The following is a 15,203-nucleotide window of genomic DNA, read 5'->3' as shown; positions in this document are numbered from 1 at the left end:
GCTCAATAAATAAGCTTTAATAATCATTCTTTTTCATAAGACTGAGCTGAAAATGTTTATTTTTTCTTATTATACAGTATATCACATTCAACACTGATACTCTTTACAGACTGAAAGTATTTGTGATCCTGCAAAGCTATAGTTGTGATGCAAATTGAGCAGCATAGACAGACAAAAAGGATACTGACCTCTGCTGGTTAAAGCAGACAATGACACTAGAGTATCATGCTTAGTGTCACAAGCATTGCTTGCAGTCTGATCATCTCTGATTGTGTTATTTAGGGGGTTAATGAGAGGTTGGAGACTGCTAGTACTAGTACACTAAGTGGAGTGTTCTGGTTAGAGTCGTCCCTCCCAAACCACATGAAACTCTCCCCGGTCTGAGCCGTAGCGTTCATTTGAGACCTCGCTGAGTGATCTCTGGGGAAGCGTCTTCTCAGTGTGTCTTCTCTGCCCTCCGTTTCCTGTTTAGGCAGGAAGTCGGTTCGATAAGCTGAGTGGTCCCACTTTGCTGTGCTAAACGGACTCAAGGCGTCATCATAATGGCACAGGTAGAAATGAGAGTTATGCTGGCGAAGCTCATTGAGACATTTCTTACGGCCAAAACCCTGAACACATACACAGGGAAACTGGTCTAAAGGTTTAAGATATAATAAACAGAATCACTGTTCATCATAATGATGAGCTCACCTGATCATACACGTCAATAGAGTGCTGCAGAGCTGTGCGGTTATCATGCGCTGACACTGGATATTCTCTGCCCATTGCTTTCTGCCATAGAAAGCCTCAACATTACGATGTTTCTTCATACAAGGATGAATCAGAATGATTACAGTACAGTAAAAAAATCAGTTCCTCCAGAAATTTGCTATGTGTAACCAGTGCTGGATGAAATAGCCTACTAGCAGTCTAGCCAGCATGTAGCCTAATCTACATCCATTGACTACAAAAAAAGTAATCTAACTGTAGTCCAATACTGAATACAAATTATTTGATGAAAATAGTGATGCAATCAATTACATTACACATTTGTGACCCTGGACCACCTGGTCTTAATTGTCAATTTTTCAAAATTGAGATTTATACGTAATCTAAAAGCTGAATAAATAAGATTTCCATTGATGTATGGTTTGTTAGGATCGGACAATATTTGGCCAAGATTCAACTATTTGAAAATCTGGAATCTGAAGGTGCGAAAAAATCACCTTTAAAGTTGTCCAAATGAAGTTCTTAGCAATGCATATTACTAATCATAAATGAAGTTTTAATATATTTATGGTAAGAAATTCACTAAATATCTTCATTGAACATGATCTTTACTTAATATCCTAATGATTTTTGACATAAAAGAAAAATTGATAATTTTGACCCTATTTGTGGCTATTGCTACAAATATACCCCAGCGACTTAAGACTGCTTTTGTGCTCCAAGGTCACATTTTAGGTAATATAATCTGACCTTTTGATTACTTATATAACATTACATGATAGTTTCCCGAACTGGGGTTTGTGAATACAGGGGTTCATAAATTGAAAAGCTAAGAGTTAATTAAATCTGAATTAAAATATATAAATAATTTTAAAATATTTTAGCATAATAATAATTAAATATTTAATAATATTTTAAAATAAATAGGTAAATTAAAATATTATAATTTTATTCAAAATAATTATTAATTCAAATAAAAATGACATTATTTGCTATGTGGTCCCTAGCAGCATATAGGGAAAAAAAAGTTTTATTATTATTATTACTGTCATGACATAATCATATCAAGTAACTGTAGTCTGATTGAGTATTTTAAAATAATTGAAAATAATTTTAATAACCTAATATTTAATTTTTAAATATGATTATTTTTTATTTGATTACGTAATCCAGATTACATAATTAGCTACTATACTATACTTTGCAGTTGTAGCAATAATCTGAATATGAAATACATGTAAGTTATTAATATTATAGTGCAAAATATCACTTTATTTTAATAGCAATAGCTAACCTTTTCAGGATTGATGAATATTTTTACATAGTAATAAATCTATTTATATCAATATATAGCTAGCATGGCTATATAGTAATAATCACATTCAATACTAGCATGGCTATATAGTAATAATCACATTCAATATTTAAAAATGTCGTGAATTATTATAATAATCTAAAATATAACGTAAAATAACATATAAATACAAAATCTAAGGTAATTATTTTAATTTAAAATACTGTAAATGCGTTTTTTGTGGTAAATGATTTATATAACTACATACCAATACACACGTATTTACTACATTATATAACGCATATATCCTAAATATATAATATATTCATAAAGTGCATGTAGTATTTTAGTCAAAAACACTTTTAATAAATGTTTCCACTCTTTTCTAGAAAGTGGCGTGGCTGACGTCACCTGTACTTCCGGGTGAGAGGTACAGTAAGTTTGGAGTGCTCTGTGAGAAGCTGCCACACAATTTCCTCAGAGAACAGCGTTTATTTATTTATTTGTTATGTTTCAGTCATCTGAGAGTTCTCGATTAATCTGACAGATTTCTGCATGTCACTCACATATCGATATTTAAGATAAAACAGCGAGAAATTGAATGGAAAAGCAACATGGTCTGCTGTGTGATCCAGTTGTGGTAATGTTAGCTAGTTTAGCAGATTGGTGACAGAGTATGAGTGAAAGAAGTTAATTCGTGGTTTTGTGGAGGATCTGGATGGATGAGTGTGGTGAATATGAGCTCTCAGGATAAGAAGACAGACTCAGATCCCAGACATGAGGAGGACCAGAGCAGCCCTGCATCTGAAGACAACAAACAGGTCTGATAGCTTGTGTCCAGAGTCACTGCAGCACTGTAAGCCAATAATGTAACACTAACATACTGCAGCATTTCTCACTGTCCTGTTGTACCAATCATATGTTTATGTTGCTTCTGGAATGTCATAAAGTCATATACATGTTCAGTCCTATTGAGATGAATGTTGCATGTAAATGATTTGTGATTTTAGGTGATTTGTCTGGGCAACAATGAAGTGAAGAGTCGTGCTGTAGTGAAGTACTCAGCCGCTCCGCCACCCTCCTCCTATGCTTTACTACAAGAGAAGACCGACCTCAAGCTGCCCCCAGCAAACTGGCTGCGGGAAAATGCTCAGCTGGGCACTGCAGGGACCACCGTACTCGGATCCAGCAGGAAAAGCAAACCCTTCTCCAGGTATCACTATTATTTTACATTTAAATGTATGTACAGACGTGGTCAGAATTGTTGGCACCCTTGGTAAATATGATCAAAGAAGGCTCTGAAAATAAACCTGCATTATTAATCCTTTTGATCTTTAATTAAAAAAAATCACAAAAATCTAACCTTTCATTGAATTAAGACAATTGAAAATGGGGGGGAAATCTCATTACGAAATAAATGTTTTTCTCAAATACACGTTGGACACAATTATTGGCACCCCTAGAAATTCTTATGAGTAAAATATCTGTAAAGTACATTCCCATTCATATTTACAATTTTGAGCACTCCAGGGCGATTATGAACATGAAACTATCCAGCCATGGCTTCCTGTTTCACAGAAATATAAATAGGAGGAAAAACAAAGTCCAAATTCCCTTAATCATCCATCACAATGAGAAAAAACAAAGAATATATTTCTGATGTGCAGCAAAAGATAATTGAGCTTCACAAATTAGTGAAGTGGCTTTAAGAAAAGTGCCAGGTCAGTGAAAATTCCCATTTCCACCATCAGGGCAATAATTAAGAATTTCCAATCAACAGAAAATGTTACGAAACTGCCTGGAAGAGGACGTGTGTCTATATCGTCCTAATGCACGGTGAGGAGGAGAGTTTGAGTGGCTAAAGACTCTCCAAGGACCACAGCTGGAGAATTGCAGAAAATGGTTGAGTCTCGGGGTCAGAAAACCTTAAAAAGGAACCGTTAATTGTGGCCAATGTGTATTAGAGAAAAACATTTATTTCATAATGATATTTCCTCCCGTTTTAAATTCTTATTCTCCAATGAAAGGTTAGATTTTTGTGATTTGTTTTTTAAATAAAAGATCAAAAGGATTAACAATGCAGATTCATTTTCACAGCCTTCTTTGATCATATTTACCAAGGGTGCCAACAATTCTGACCACGGCTGTATTTGGCAGATGCTTTTATCTTAAGTGACTTGCGTTACATTTCCGTTGCATTCCCTGGAAATCAAACCCATGACCGTCAGCTGAGCGTCATGCTCAGCTGTTTGAGCTACAGGAAAGCTCATATTACATTTAATGTGAGCTTTTCTGTATTACATTTCAAATAAATTACATTTTACAGGACATTTAATGTAAATGTATATATTTAGATGGCATGGAAGCTGATCTTTCCATGCATTCTTGTGTTTTCTTTGTTAATTGTAGTTTTGGGATGGCGTACGACTTCATCGACTGTATAGGTGATGATGTTGATGTTGTGTCTGATTCAGAGGTGAGTTTGTTGTATTGAGAATACAAAGTCTTTATATGACACAATAAATGATTAAATTGGCTTTCTTTATATTTAATTCTGATTGGTTGATAACAGTGCTCTGCTGTCATATTTTTGTATAATGATATAAGATAATATAATTGAACATTATGCAAGGTAAGCCGTTTTTTGTGTAATTATTATTTATTCAGCAAGGCTGTATTAAATTGTTTAAAAGTGACAGTAAAGACACAAATAAAGCTACAAAATATATATTTTTAAGTAAATGCTGTTCTTTTGAACTTATTGAACATTGTATTTATCAAATAATCCCCATAAATGAATCAGTTTCCACAAAAATATGAAACAGAACTGTTTTCAACATTGATAATAATCAGAAATGTTTCTTGAGCAGTACATCAGCATATTAGAATGATTTCTGAAGATCATGTGACACTGAAGACTGGAGTAATGATGCTGGAAATTCAGCTTTGATCACAGGAATAAATTATATTCAAATAGAAAACATATATATTAAGTTGCAATAATATTTATATATTCTTACTGTATTTGTGATCAAATAAATGCAGCCTTGTTAAGAGACCTTAAATTTTAAATGGTTTATTTTTTTTTTTCTTGATTTAAACAGAACATCAAGAAGTTGCTGAAGATCCCCTACAGCAAGTCTCATGTCAGCATGGCGGTTCACAGAGTGGGCAGCACGCTGCTGCTAGATGAACTGGACATTCAGGAACTATTCATGAGGTCATCACAGGTAACAGGAAATAGTCACCTTATCTCTCAGCTGTATTGTATTTTGTTATGGAGCTTCTAAATGCATCTCCATTTAACCTTCTAGTGTCTATTTCTCAAACCTGGAAACAAAATACTGAATTATATAGCAGGAAAACATTAATTTATGCTGTTCAAAGTGTGTTTATGTATGAAGGGAGTGTGTATGCCATCATAAGATTAACCTAACATTGCGACTGCCTTGTAGACTGGTGACTGGACGTGGCTGAAGGAGTTTTACCAGCGTCTGATTGACCAAAAGTGGCAAAGAAAGAAGAAGAGTAAAGAACACTGGAACGAGAAGGCAATCCTCTCGAAGTTTCTCTATTACAGGTGAGAACTGACTTTACATTTTTGCCATCTCATGACAGCACTGATTTCATCACTTCCATTCACAATACTCCCCTGTGTTTCAGTATTAACAGTGATGGGACTGCAGTGCCTGTGCCGTCAGATACAGAGCAGGCGGCAGAAGAGGGTTGTGGGACGGCGGCTGAAGGACCGTCTTGGCCTGCCACCTTCAGCAGTTCCACCTCTGAATCTGAGGAGTCTGCGATACCCAAGGAGGTGCGGTCAGCCTTTCCTCTGCTTCTCATTTCTCATGTCATGTGCTCTCAGTGAATCATCCTGTTCACTGTCTTTCAGGAGCAGGTGGACACATACACTTTAGGTCACATGTCTTCAGTTCCCAAAGAGCAGAATCTGCCTACATTGTTCAATGAAGGAGAAAACATTCAGGTAATAACATTTATTTAACATCTCCTAACTTCCGAAGTCTTGCACCTAAAAATTGTGCCATACACAACATTTTAGATTTTGAATATAAATTTATTTCACTTTTAGTTCAAAATAAATAAAAGTTATATGTATATATAAGATATTTTTAATTAAATGTGAAATAAGTTTACATAGAATATTTTCAAAAATGCTAAAAATAAATAAATATACAAATATTTCATATGTGTATCTTTTTTTTTGTAACTTTAAATCTAGGTATGATCAAGTTGTTTTTACAAGGTGTCTTTTAGGTCATATAAGAGTTACACATGGATATTTATTAAAAGGTGAAGAACCACCATCACGTCTTACTTGCCAAACTAAAATGACTGTGAAACATATTTTATTGGATTGTACTGTTTTTCATGTTAATAGACAACGGTTTTATTCAGAGGTGTGTCTAACTGATTTATTTAAAAATGTATCACCTGAATGTATTTTAGAATTTTTGTCTTGTGTACATCTGAAATGTCTTTATAACCTTTTGTTAATTGTATACCTTATGTAATTTATTCAGAGATCGCCATGAAAATAGCCTTGATGCTGGCATGGCATTAAAAAGTGTAAAAAAAGGTGTGTGTGTTTTTGACTTGCTAGTTTTCTTTATCTCTCTCATGGTTTCAGGGTTTGAGGAATGACTTTGTCAGGAATATTCTATGGACATTTGAGGACATCCACATGCTTGTGGGATCAAATATGCCTATATTTGGAGGTGGTCGATACCCAGCAGTCAGTCTAAGACTCAGGTTAGAGTTCTACATGTATTTATTTAATTCATCTTTTTTTTTTTTTCATATATTTTCAGGATATATTTATCTGCTTTTGAATTATTTTCAAATTTATTACATTTGAAGGCTAAACTATATACACTAATGTTTAAAAGTTTGCAGTCAGTAAGATTGAAAAAAAGTCATTTTATTGAACAAGAGTGCATTAAATTGATAGAAAGTGACAAATACATTCATAATATTACAAAAAAAAATCCATTTCAAATTAATGCTGTTCTTTTGAGCTTTATATTCATCAAAGAATCCACAAAGTATTAAGCAGCACAACTGTTTTCAACCTTGATAATAATAGTTTCTTGAGCATCAATTGAACTTTGCCATCACAGGAGTAAATTACATTTGAAAGTATATTACAAAAAGGTTATTTTAAATAGTAACAATGTTTTACAATATTACCGTTTTTACTGCATTTTTGATCAAATAGATGAGCATAAGAGACCACTTTGAGATTTTTTTGAATTGTATATTATGTACTCTACTATATATAACCCTATATTTAAGTATTTTATATATTTATTTTAAATACTTCACTTTGTCTTAATAGGGACAACAACAAACCAATCAACATTCTCACAGGAATTGATTACTGGCTGGATAATTTGATGTGTAACGTGCCGGAGCTGGTCATGTGCTTTCACGTCAATGGCATTGTGCAGGTAAGATGATTTGGTGATTGTTAAATAGGTTTGAACATACTGATGTACAACAATACTCAATTTCAGAACAACTCTCATCTCATTTACAGAAATATGAAATGATAAAGACAGAGGACATCCCGAATTTGGAGAACTCCACGTTTTCGACACGGGTTGTAAAAGACATTGCACAGAATATCCTGTCATTCCTGAAATCCAACTGTACCAAAGAAGGACACACGTACTGGCTCTTCAAAGGTGGGCGGCTGACGTTCTTTAGTTTGCTTTCAAACTTCTTCAGCTAAAGTGACTTCTTTAATCACTAATGGCTTTCTTTTTTGTCCAATTAGCTAGTGGAAGTGACTTCGTGAAGCTGTATGACCTCACTACTCTGTGTGAAGAGGCGGCGGAGGAGAAATGCCAGAATCCCTTCACACTTCCTGTGGCGGTGCTTCTCTACAAGTATGATTTACATTCATAACTAGCTTTCTCATATTCTGTTGCGTAAGTGAGCATCAGAGACAAGTCTATTTGATGTTTTATCTGACAGAGTGGCCAGCAACATGACACTAAAGAAGAGCCAAAACAGGAAGAACTATGGGACCATCAGAACTCTGTTGCTCAACTGTATTAAACTGCTGGATGAGGAGCGACATCCACAGGTATGTAGCTTCATTACATTACATTAATTTCCGGATTTGATGCATGATTTCTGACCGTTTCCTTCTGTTTGCTGGTGTAGATAATCGCTTCGGCTCATTACATGCTGGCAGAACTGTTTCAGCTGGATGACGTGAGTGAAGACGAGGGGAACAGGGAGTCACTGAGGGGCGGAGGGTCTGAAGACAGCTACAGTGATGAAGAGGAGGAGGAGGAGGAAGAGGAAGACGAGAGCTGCTCCTACAGCTCCTCCTCTGAGACGCAGGACGACTCCAAAGCTGTGGCCATCATCAAGTCTGTCGGGGAGCTGTCGGTTCCAGAGAAATACAAGAGCACACATCAGATCAGAGTAGGAGATCAATCTGAAGACTGGCTTTCTTGTTTGTTTGAACACTGATATAACTGAATAGAAGCTATTTGATGTATAGCAGAAGTTAAAATGGTCTATTTAGATGTTTGTAAATTCACTCTTTTCCACCTTGCATGAATTTGCATAATGATTTTGCATCATTTCCAATGTATCATGTGATTATTAGCATTATGTTGCTTTCCAGCCCAACTGTGCGTTTCCGGTGTCACAAGACAAGGAGGAGAAGTGCCGACTGGTTCTCAGCTATATTCTGAAGGTAAGAGAATGAGATTAATATTTCTTTACATATTTTTGTTCATGTGCATTTTCTTTTTTTCTTAGTTCTCTGGACTTCATCCATCCAACCATCTATCTATCTATCCGTCCATTTGTGCATCTATCATCTAAAAGAAACTGCATCCATCCATTCATCATTCTATCTTATCCATCCGTCTGTCCATCCGTCCATCCATCAATCCATCCAAAAACACTAATGCAAAACCTCATCTGTGTGTTTAGGGTTTAAAAGCCGTGGACAACAGCATAAAGAAAGAGAGTGACCTTCCTGCGGCCGACCCCAGCACACCTATCCCTCTAAAATATGAGGAGCGGAGTCAAAATGGAGCTAGAGAAGTGGAGAAAGAGATCGCCCTGCTGCTGGACAGAGGTCAGTCACCTCATCCATTCACGTCCTCAGAAACCGTTTCTTCTTCCACTATTTGATTATTTACTGTGTTCATCTTCATCTTGGGTCACGCAGTCGGTCCGTGTAACGAGGAGCTGAAGGTGCCTACACGCTCCGGGATGTTACCGGGCACATGGCAGCACCGCATGAAACTGCAGCTGTTCCTGAAAGCATCCAAAGCATACTACATCCTGTCAGATGCTGCAACCAACCTGCTGAAGTATGGACGGGCCCTGCGCTATATCAAACTGGCTCTGCAGTGCCACGGTAAGAACAAGCAGCTTTCTGTACTGTCAGGAAACTTCAGGACTTACACTGCCATTCAAACGTTTGGGGTCAGTAAGAGTTAGATTTTTAAAGAAATTAATACTTTTATTCAGCATTGATGTATTAAATTAAATTACATAGTTACATTACAATATGTTACATTACATTAAATTAAGTTAAATGTTTATTGAGCAGCAAATCAGCTTATTAGAATGATTTCCGAAGGATCATGTGCCACTGAAAACAGTTTTCCCATTGTAATAATATTTCACAATATTACTGTTTTTACTGTATTTTTGATCAAATATATGCAGCCTCGGTGAGCATAAATGACTTATGTTTGAGGAACATTTAAAAATATCTTACCAAGATCAAACTTTTGAACATTAGTGAATATTCTACACATGTGCATATTATGTTCTTATTAAAACAGGAAGTTAAAAACATATATTTTAAAGAGTGTTAATTAAGCAGCTTATTTAGAGCTAATCTGTTCAAATTTGATTGATATATGCTTTCTCTGTCCCTATAGATGCATATTGCTCCATCAGTGGTGGTCTCCACCCGCAGGTGCTTCTGTTCCACTGCCAGTGTCTGTCTCTATGTGGAGATGTTCAGCTCATGTTGGCCCAGAATGCCTCAAACAGAGCTGCGTATCTGGAGGAATACAACTACCAGACTAAAGACGACCAGGAGATCCTCCACTGCCTGCACCGTGAGAGCTCCTGCCAAGGTCTGAATGTTACATCACACACTCTTTGTGCTGAAGAGATCATAATATGCTGTGCATTATGGTAGCAGCTACTGTAATTACTGCAACACCGATGTGGAGTGGGATTTTGGACCAGTGAAATTTCACTGTGCTTAGAAGGTGGATTGGATACTAAAACTGCTGGAAGAGGCAGTGTCTTATAACATTTAAGTAATAACACTGTTTTTTTTTTTTCCTCTCTCAGCCTTTAGTATGGCCACTGATCTGGCCTCGGACCCAGAGTACCAGCTGATCGTCAGCAGCAAGTGTTACGAGGCCGCCCATGACCTTTTGACCTCAGGAGTTCTGAAGGACCTGGAAGAGGAGCAGCTGGCTCCGGTTCTGAAACGGCTCGGTAACATCCGCAACGAGATGGGCGTCTTTTATATGAACCAGGCCGCAGCCATGCAGGCGGAGAAACAAAGAGGTGAGGGCTTCTTGGGTTTTCTATTAGACTTTAACAACAAACGTTGGGGTGGTTTGTCGAAAATTCTTTGACAAATAACTTGTTTGTGAAGTATCACTTTTTCTTCTCCAGTGCGCAGGAGTGTGTGCGTGGCCGAGCAGGAGCTGTGGAAGAAGAGTTTCTCGTGTTTTGAGAAGGGCATGCAGGATTTCAACGCGATTTCAGACTCTGTGAACACAGCCCTGCTGCTGTGTAACATCGGTCGACTCATGCGTATCTGCGCTCAGGCTCACTGCGTCATGACGTCAGAGCACAGCCGCGGCGAGTTCTCACCGGAAGAGACCCTCTACTACAACAAGGTTAATCACACATACAGTCTTGAACTGGATTTGAACTTTTAAGAGATGTTTAACGGCTTCTGCAATGCACATTTTGATTTGCTGATTGTAATAATGATTGTAAAGATGATAATAATAATATATTTTTTATTATTTTTAGTTTTTATTTTATGAATTGTATTAATTTCTCTTGTACATGGACATTAAGTGACCTATTATTATTCCTATTAGATCCTATTATTATTGACATATAATAATCTTAATGTATGACACTTACCCCAGGGATATACAAATAAGAAATATTAATATTATTATATTAAATATTATCTTAATATAGTCATCCTAATATAAGTTGTTGTATCTACATGATAAACAATTTTACTATAATAATATTGTCTAATTTTTATATCCCTTTGATTGAAGCGTCTTTTACTAAGATAATTATATAAAGATCATCAATATTTGTTAATAATAATAACAATATTAATATATGTTTTCTTGGGTAAGATTATGATAAGATTGTTAGAGTAATTATACTATATAATTATATTAATTTAATAATAATTCTCATAATTAATATAAAATATGTAATTTAACACTTTATCTATTTTTATCCATCTACAAATGAGAAATAATAATATTATTATATAATTAAATTATATAATGATCATTATAATAAATAGAATTATGTAGTAATAATAATAATAAAGTAATAAATTATTATTATTATTATTATTAATTATTCTCTTGTAGATGGGTAAAAAGTGGGTAGTGTCATATTAGGAGGATTATATTAATAGTAATAATAACAATATAATAATTATAAGTCACTAATCTACTATTTTCCATCTGCAAATGTGAATTTATTATTATTATTTAGAATAATAATAAATATTAGTATTTATGATTATTCTTATTAATTTTCTTGTAGATGGATACAAAGTGGAAACAAAGTCTTACAACCGTTAAGATTGTTATTTTAAGATGGTTAATATTTAATAATAATCATCATTTCTTATTTGTAAATCCCTTGGATAGAAGTGTCTTATATTAAGATTTTTGTATCAAGTTAATACAACAACCATAATAATAATAGTTGTTATTATTATTATTAATATTATAATGATGCTAACATATATTTGTAGTAGTAGCAGTAATACATTTCTGGTTTGTAAGTTCCTTGGATAAATTAATTAATGTAAATGTCCTTTAAAGTTCCTTGTGCCACAGCTGCATCACAGTAGCTCTCTCTCTCTCTCTCTCTCTCTCTCTCTCTCATCAATAGGCGATAGATTACTATCAGCGGGCGCTGAAGTCTCTGGGCTGCAGGGAGAGTCACTCAGCTGTCTGGGACTCTGTAAACTGGGAACTCTCTACAACGTATTTCACATTGGCCACACTCCTCCAGGACTATGCACCACTATCCCGTAAAGCACAGGAGCAGGTACACACACACACACACACACACACACACATTTTCTTCTGTCTGTACACACTGCTGAGATAATGAGCTCCACTTGACATGAGCGCACCGTGTTTCAGATCGAGAGGGAAGTCACAGAGACCATGATGAAATCCCTGAGGTACTGCGACCTGCAGACGGAGTCCGCTCGCCAGCCGCTCTACCAGTACAGAGCAGCCACTATCCACCACAGACTGGCTTCAATGTACCAAAGCTGCTACCGCAACCAGGTACAGCATCAGACACCTGCAGAGGAAGAGTCTACACCTTCATCTTCATCATACAGTAAGACTTAACATGGAGTGTTGGTCCTGTTTCTCTCTGTCAGGTTGGAGACGAGAGCGTCCGTAAGCAGCACAAAGCTCTGGCGGAGCAGCATTACAGTAAGGCCGTGCGGCTCTTCATAAGTCTGAGTGACGCCCCGTGCGAGCTGCTCCGCACGCTTCTGGAGAGAGTGGCCTTCGCTGAGTTCACCATGGCGGGTGAGAAACACACTGCAGGAAATATCAGCTGGGTGAGGCTGATGGGACACGAGTAGAGCCTCATATCGGATGTTTTATTGTGTTTTCCAGGTCAGAACAGCAGTGCTGTGAAACAGAAAACTCTGACAGGAGCTCTAGAGATCATGTGTGAAACACGTCATGCTTTCAAACTCATCCATAAAGAGCTGCTGGAGCAACAGGAAAAGGTATACCAGCTGACATACACAGATCTAACTGCCTTATGATAAGATGGTTAATATTTAATAATAATAATAATGTCCCTGGGAATAAGTGTGTTATATTAAGATTATTTTATTAAGATTGTTAATATGTATTATGATCATAAATCATAATAATAATACTTTCTCATTTGTTAGTTCCTTGGTTAAAGTGCATTGTATTAAGATTATTATATTAAGATATGTTAATATTTATTATATAAAGGATTATATAAAATGTATTATTACTATTATTATTATTAAAAATAAATATGATAAATAATAATACTTTCTCATTTATAAGTCCCTGGGATAAATGTGTATTATATTAAGATTATTATATCATATTTATTATCATTACTATTATTAGTAGTAATGATCATAATAATAATTTCTCATTTTTATGTCCCTTGCACGAACAAGTCTATAAAGATTATTTTATCAGTTTTATTTTATTAATAATAATAATAATAATTTCTCCCTTGGACATAAGTGTCTTGTATGAAGTGTCTTATATTTTTGTTCAATATTTAGTTTATTATTATTATTCATGTTTTTATTATTGACAATAATGATTTCTCATTTGTAAGTCCCTTGGACAAAAGTGTCTTATATTAATAATATATGAATTATTAATCATAAAAAGTAATAATAAAAATAAATAATTATTTCTCATTTATAAGTCTCTTGGATAAAAGTGTATTATATTAAGGTTAATATTTATAATATTTATCATAATTATAATTTCTTATTTGTAAGTCCCTTGCATGAATGTGTCTATAAAGATTATAATAATAATAAAAATAATGATCATCATCACCATTTCTCCATTGGACAAAAGTGTCTTATTTATTTGATTATTTTTGTTTATTATTATTATTAACAATAATGATTTCTCATTTGTAAGTCCCTTGGACAAAAGGGTCTTAGATTTATTATTATTATTATTTATAATAATAAAAACAATAATTGTTCTCTACAAATAGGCTACATTGTTCTCTTTGTTTAAGGTCAGTTTTACACTGTAATGTGCTGTATGTTGATAGATATTGACGCCAGAAGACTCGGACAGACCTGAAGAACTCCACGAGGCTTCAGACAGTTCTTCCTCTTCTGAGCTCAACACAGAAGAGGTTGTGAAGTTAATTGGCGTCTTTGAGCCCAGTTTCTCATTCCTGCTGCTGCAACTGATTAAACTCAGCACTGCAAGCAAACGCAAGCTCAGGTGAGAGATACAAAATATACTACAGCAATATACTTCAGTACCGTATTCCATAATAACCTCAACAGATTTAGTATCGTTACTATCTAACAATCGGCATTATAGTGTTTCATTATGTGGTGGTTTTGTGTTTTCATATGCAGTGGTAAAGAAGAGGAGCAGGTGAAGATCTACAAGAACATATATTCTCGCCTCCTGCGGGCCGAAAAGGCCGTCCCGCTCATTCAGCGGGTTTCCCTTTTCATGGAGCTGCTGGATCAGCTAAAACCACCAACAGGAAGTGATGAAGCAAGATCATCATCTTGAGAATCAAATCCAAAGGACTCTTCGCCTTCCTGACATTAATGCCAAGCATGCAACAGTTTAGAAACAAGCTTGATTTGTTATTTAAAAAGGTTTTGGCAAGTGACTTGGAAAGCAAATGTGACCTACAACCCTCACCAGCAGTGCCTTTCTTATTGTGCTGGACTTCCTGTAAGAGTCCATAGATTCTAACATGATTTCATTTTTTCTTTAATGAAAACAGTATGATAATAAACCCAAACTGTACAGTTGTTTGTAGAGCAGATATTCATTGCTAATGAGACTGTATGTACAAAATGTGAACCTGTGGTTTTGTTTGACTTTTTATCAGGAAGCACACTCACAGGCTTTTCTTCTTCTGGTGCATAAATAAGCTCATGAACTGTAAAAAAGGTTTTCAATAAAAAAAATGTGCAATAATTTATCAAAGGTCAATGCAACAGGGGTGATGATCTAGTTACAGTATTATACAAATGTGTGATGGCTTGGCTTTTAAATGTTTAATAAATTTCAAAGCTGCTCAAAGTCATTGTCATGATTATTTATTTATTTTTTAGACCTGAAACACTTGTCATACAGTTTCTATAGATTTGTCAAATATAAGAGCTTAA

General features: G+C 35.3%; 2 protein-coding genes across 3 annotated transcripts; one reads left to right on the top strand and one right to left on the bottom strand.

Annotated features, from left to right (window-relative positions):
* Positions 1–278: 278 nt before the first annotated feature.
* On the bottom strand, positions 279–2,103 carry LOC306850455 (uncharacterized protein; the record flags this gene model as incomplete). The annotated part of the gene is made up of 4 exons (XM_079386107.1): positions 279–608; positions 691–771; positions 2,003–2,041; positions 2,098–2,103. 4 exons carry the CDS (start codon positions 2,101–2,103, stop codon positions 279–281), a joined length of 456 nt encoding a protein of 151 aa, XP_079242233.1.
* Positions 2,104–2,415: 312 nt separating this feature from the next.
* LOC306850756 (erythroid differentiation-related factor 1-like) lies at positions 2,416–15,120 on the top strand. Of its 2 annotated transcripts, none has more exons than XM_079386604.1 (25): positions 2,416–2,823; positions 3,013–3,215; positions 4,412–4,478; positions 5,107–5,232; positions 5,458–5,582; positions 5,666–5,816; positions 5,901–5,987; positions 6,651–6,772; positions 7,359–7,470; positions 7,560–7,707; positions 7,800–7,911; positions 8,000–8,111; positions 8,192–8,458; positions 8,664–8,735; positions 8,978–9,125; positions 9,219–9,410; positions 9,943–10,143; positions 10,367–10,588; positions 10,700–10,926; positions 12,191–12,349; positions 12,448–12,597; positions 12,696–12,849; positions 12,940–13,055; positions 14,114–14,292; positions 14,433–15,120. In XM_079386604.1, exons 1-25 carry the CDS (start codon positions 2,725–2,727, stop codon positions 14,593–14,595), a joined length of 3,714 nt encoding a protein of 1,237 aa, XP_079242730.1. In that variant the 5' UTR covers positions 2,416–2,724; the 3' UTR covers positions 14,596–15,120. The 2 variants fall into 2 exon arrangements, with proteins under 2 accessions (XP_079242730.1, XP_079242729.1); XM_079386603.1 differs by having other exon boundaries at positions 5,895–5,987.
* The last annotated feature ends 83 nt before the right edge of the window (positions 15,121–15,203 follow it).

This window comes from Barbus barbus, assembly GCF_936440315.1.
Source record: "Barbus barbus genome assembly, chromosome: 30".
NCBI lineage: Eukaryota > Metazoa > Chordata > Actinopteri > Cypriniformes > Cyprinidae > Barbus > Barbus barbus.
The sequence above is the reverse complement of the archived record's forward strand: the minus strand, read 5'-3'. Positions and strand labels throughout refer to the sequence as shown.

What these genes read in the sequence shown, in the direction of transcription:
- LOC306850756 (XM_079386603.1), top strand. Translation starts at nt 2,725, where the DNA reads ATGAGTGTGGTGAATATGAGCTCTCAGGATAAGAAGACAGACTCAGAT. An exon ending in CACGTACTGGCTCTTCAAAG is followed by an intron (nt 7,708 to 7,799) that starts GTGGGCGGCTGA and finishes TTGTCCAATTAG; the next exon opens with CTAGTGGAAGTGACTTCGTG. An exon ending in TGCTGGAGCAACAGGAAAAG is followed by an intron (nt 13,056 to 14,113) that starts GTATACCAGCTG and finishes GTATGTTGATAG; the next exon opens with ATATTGACGCCAGAAGACTC.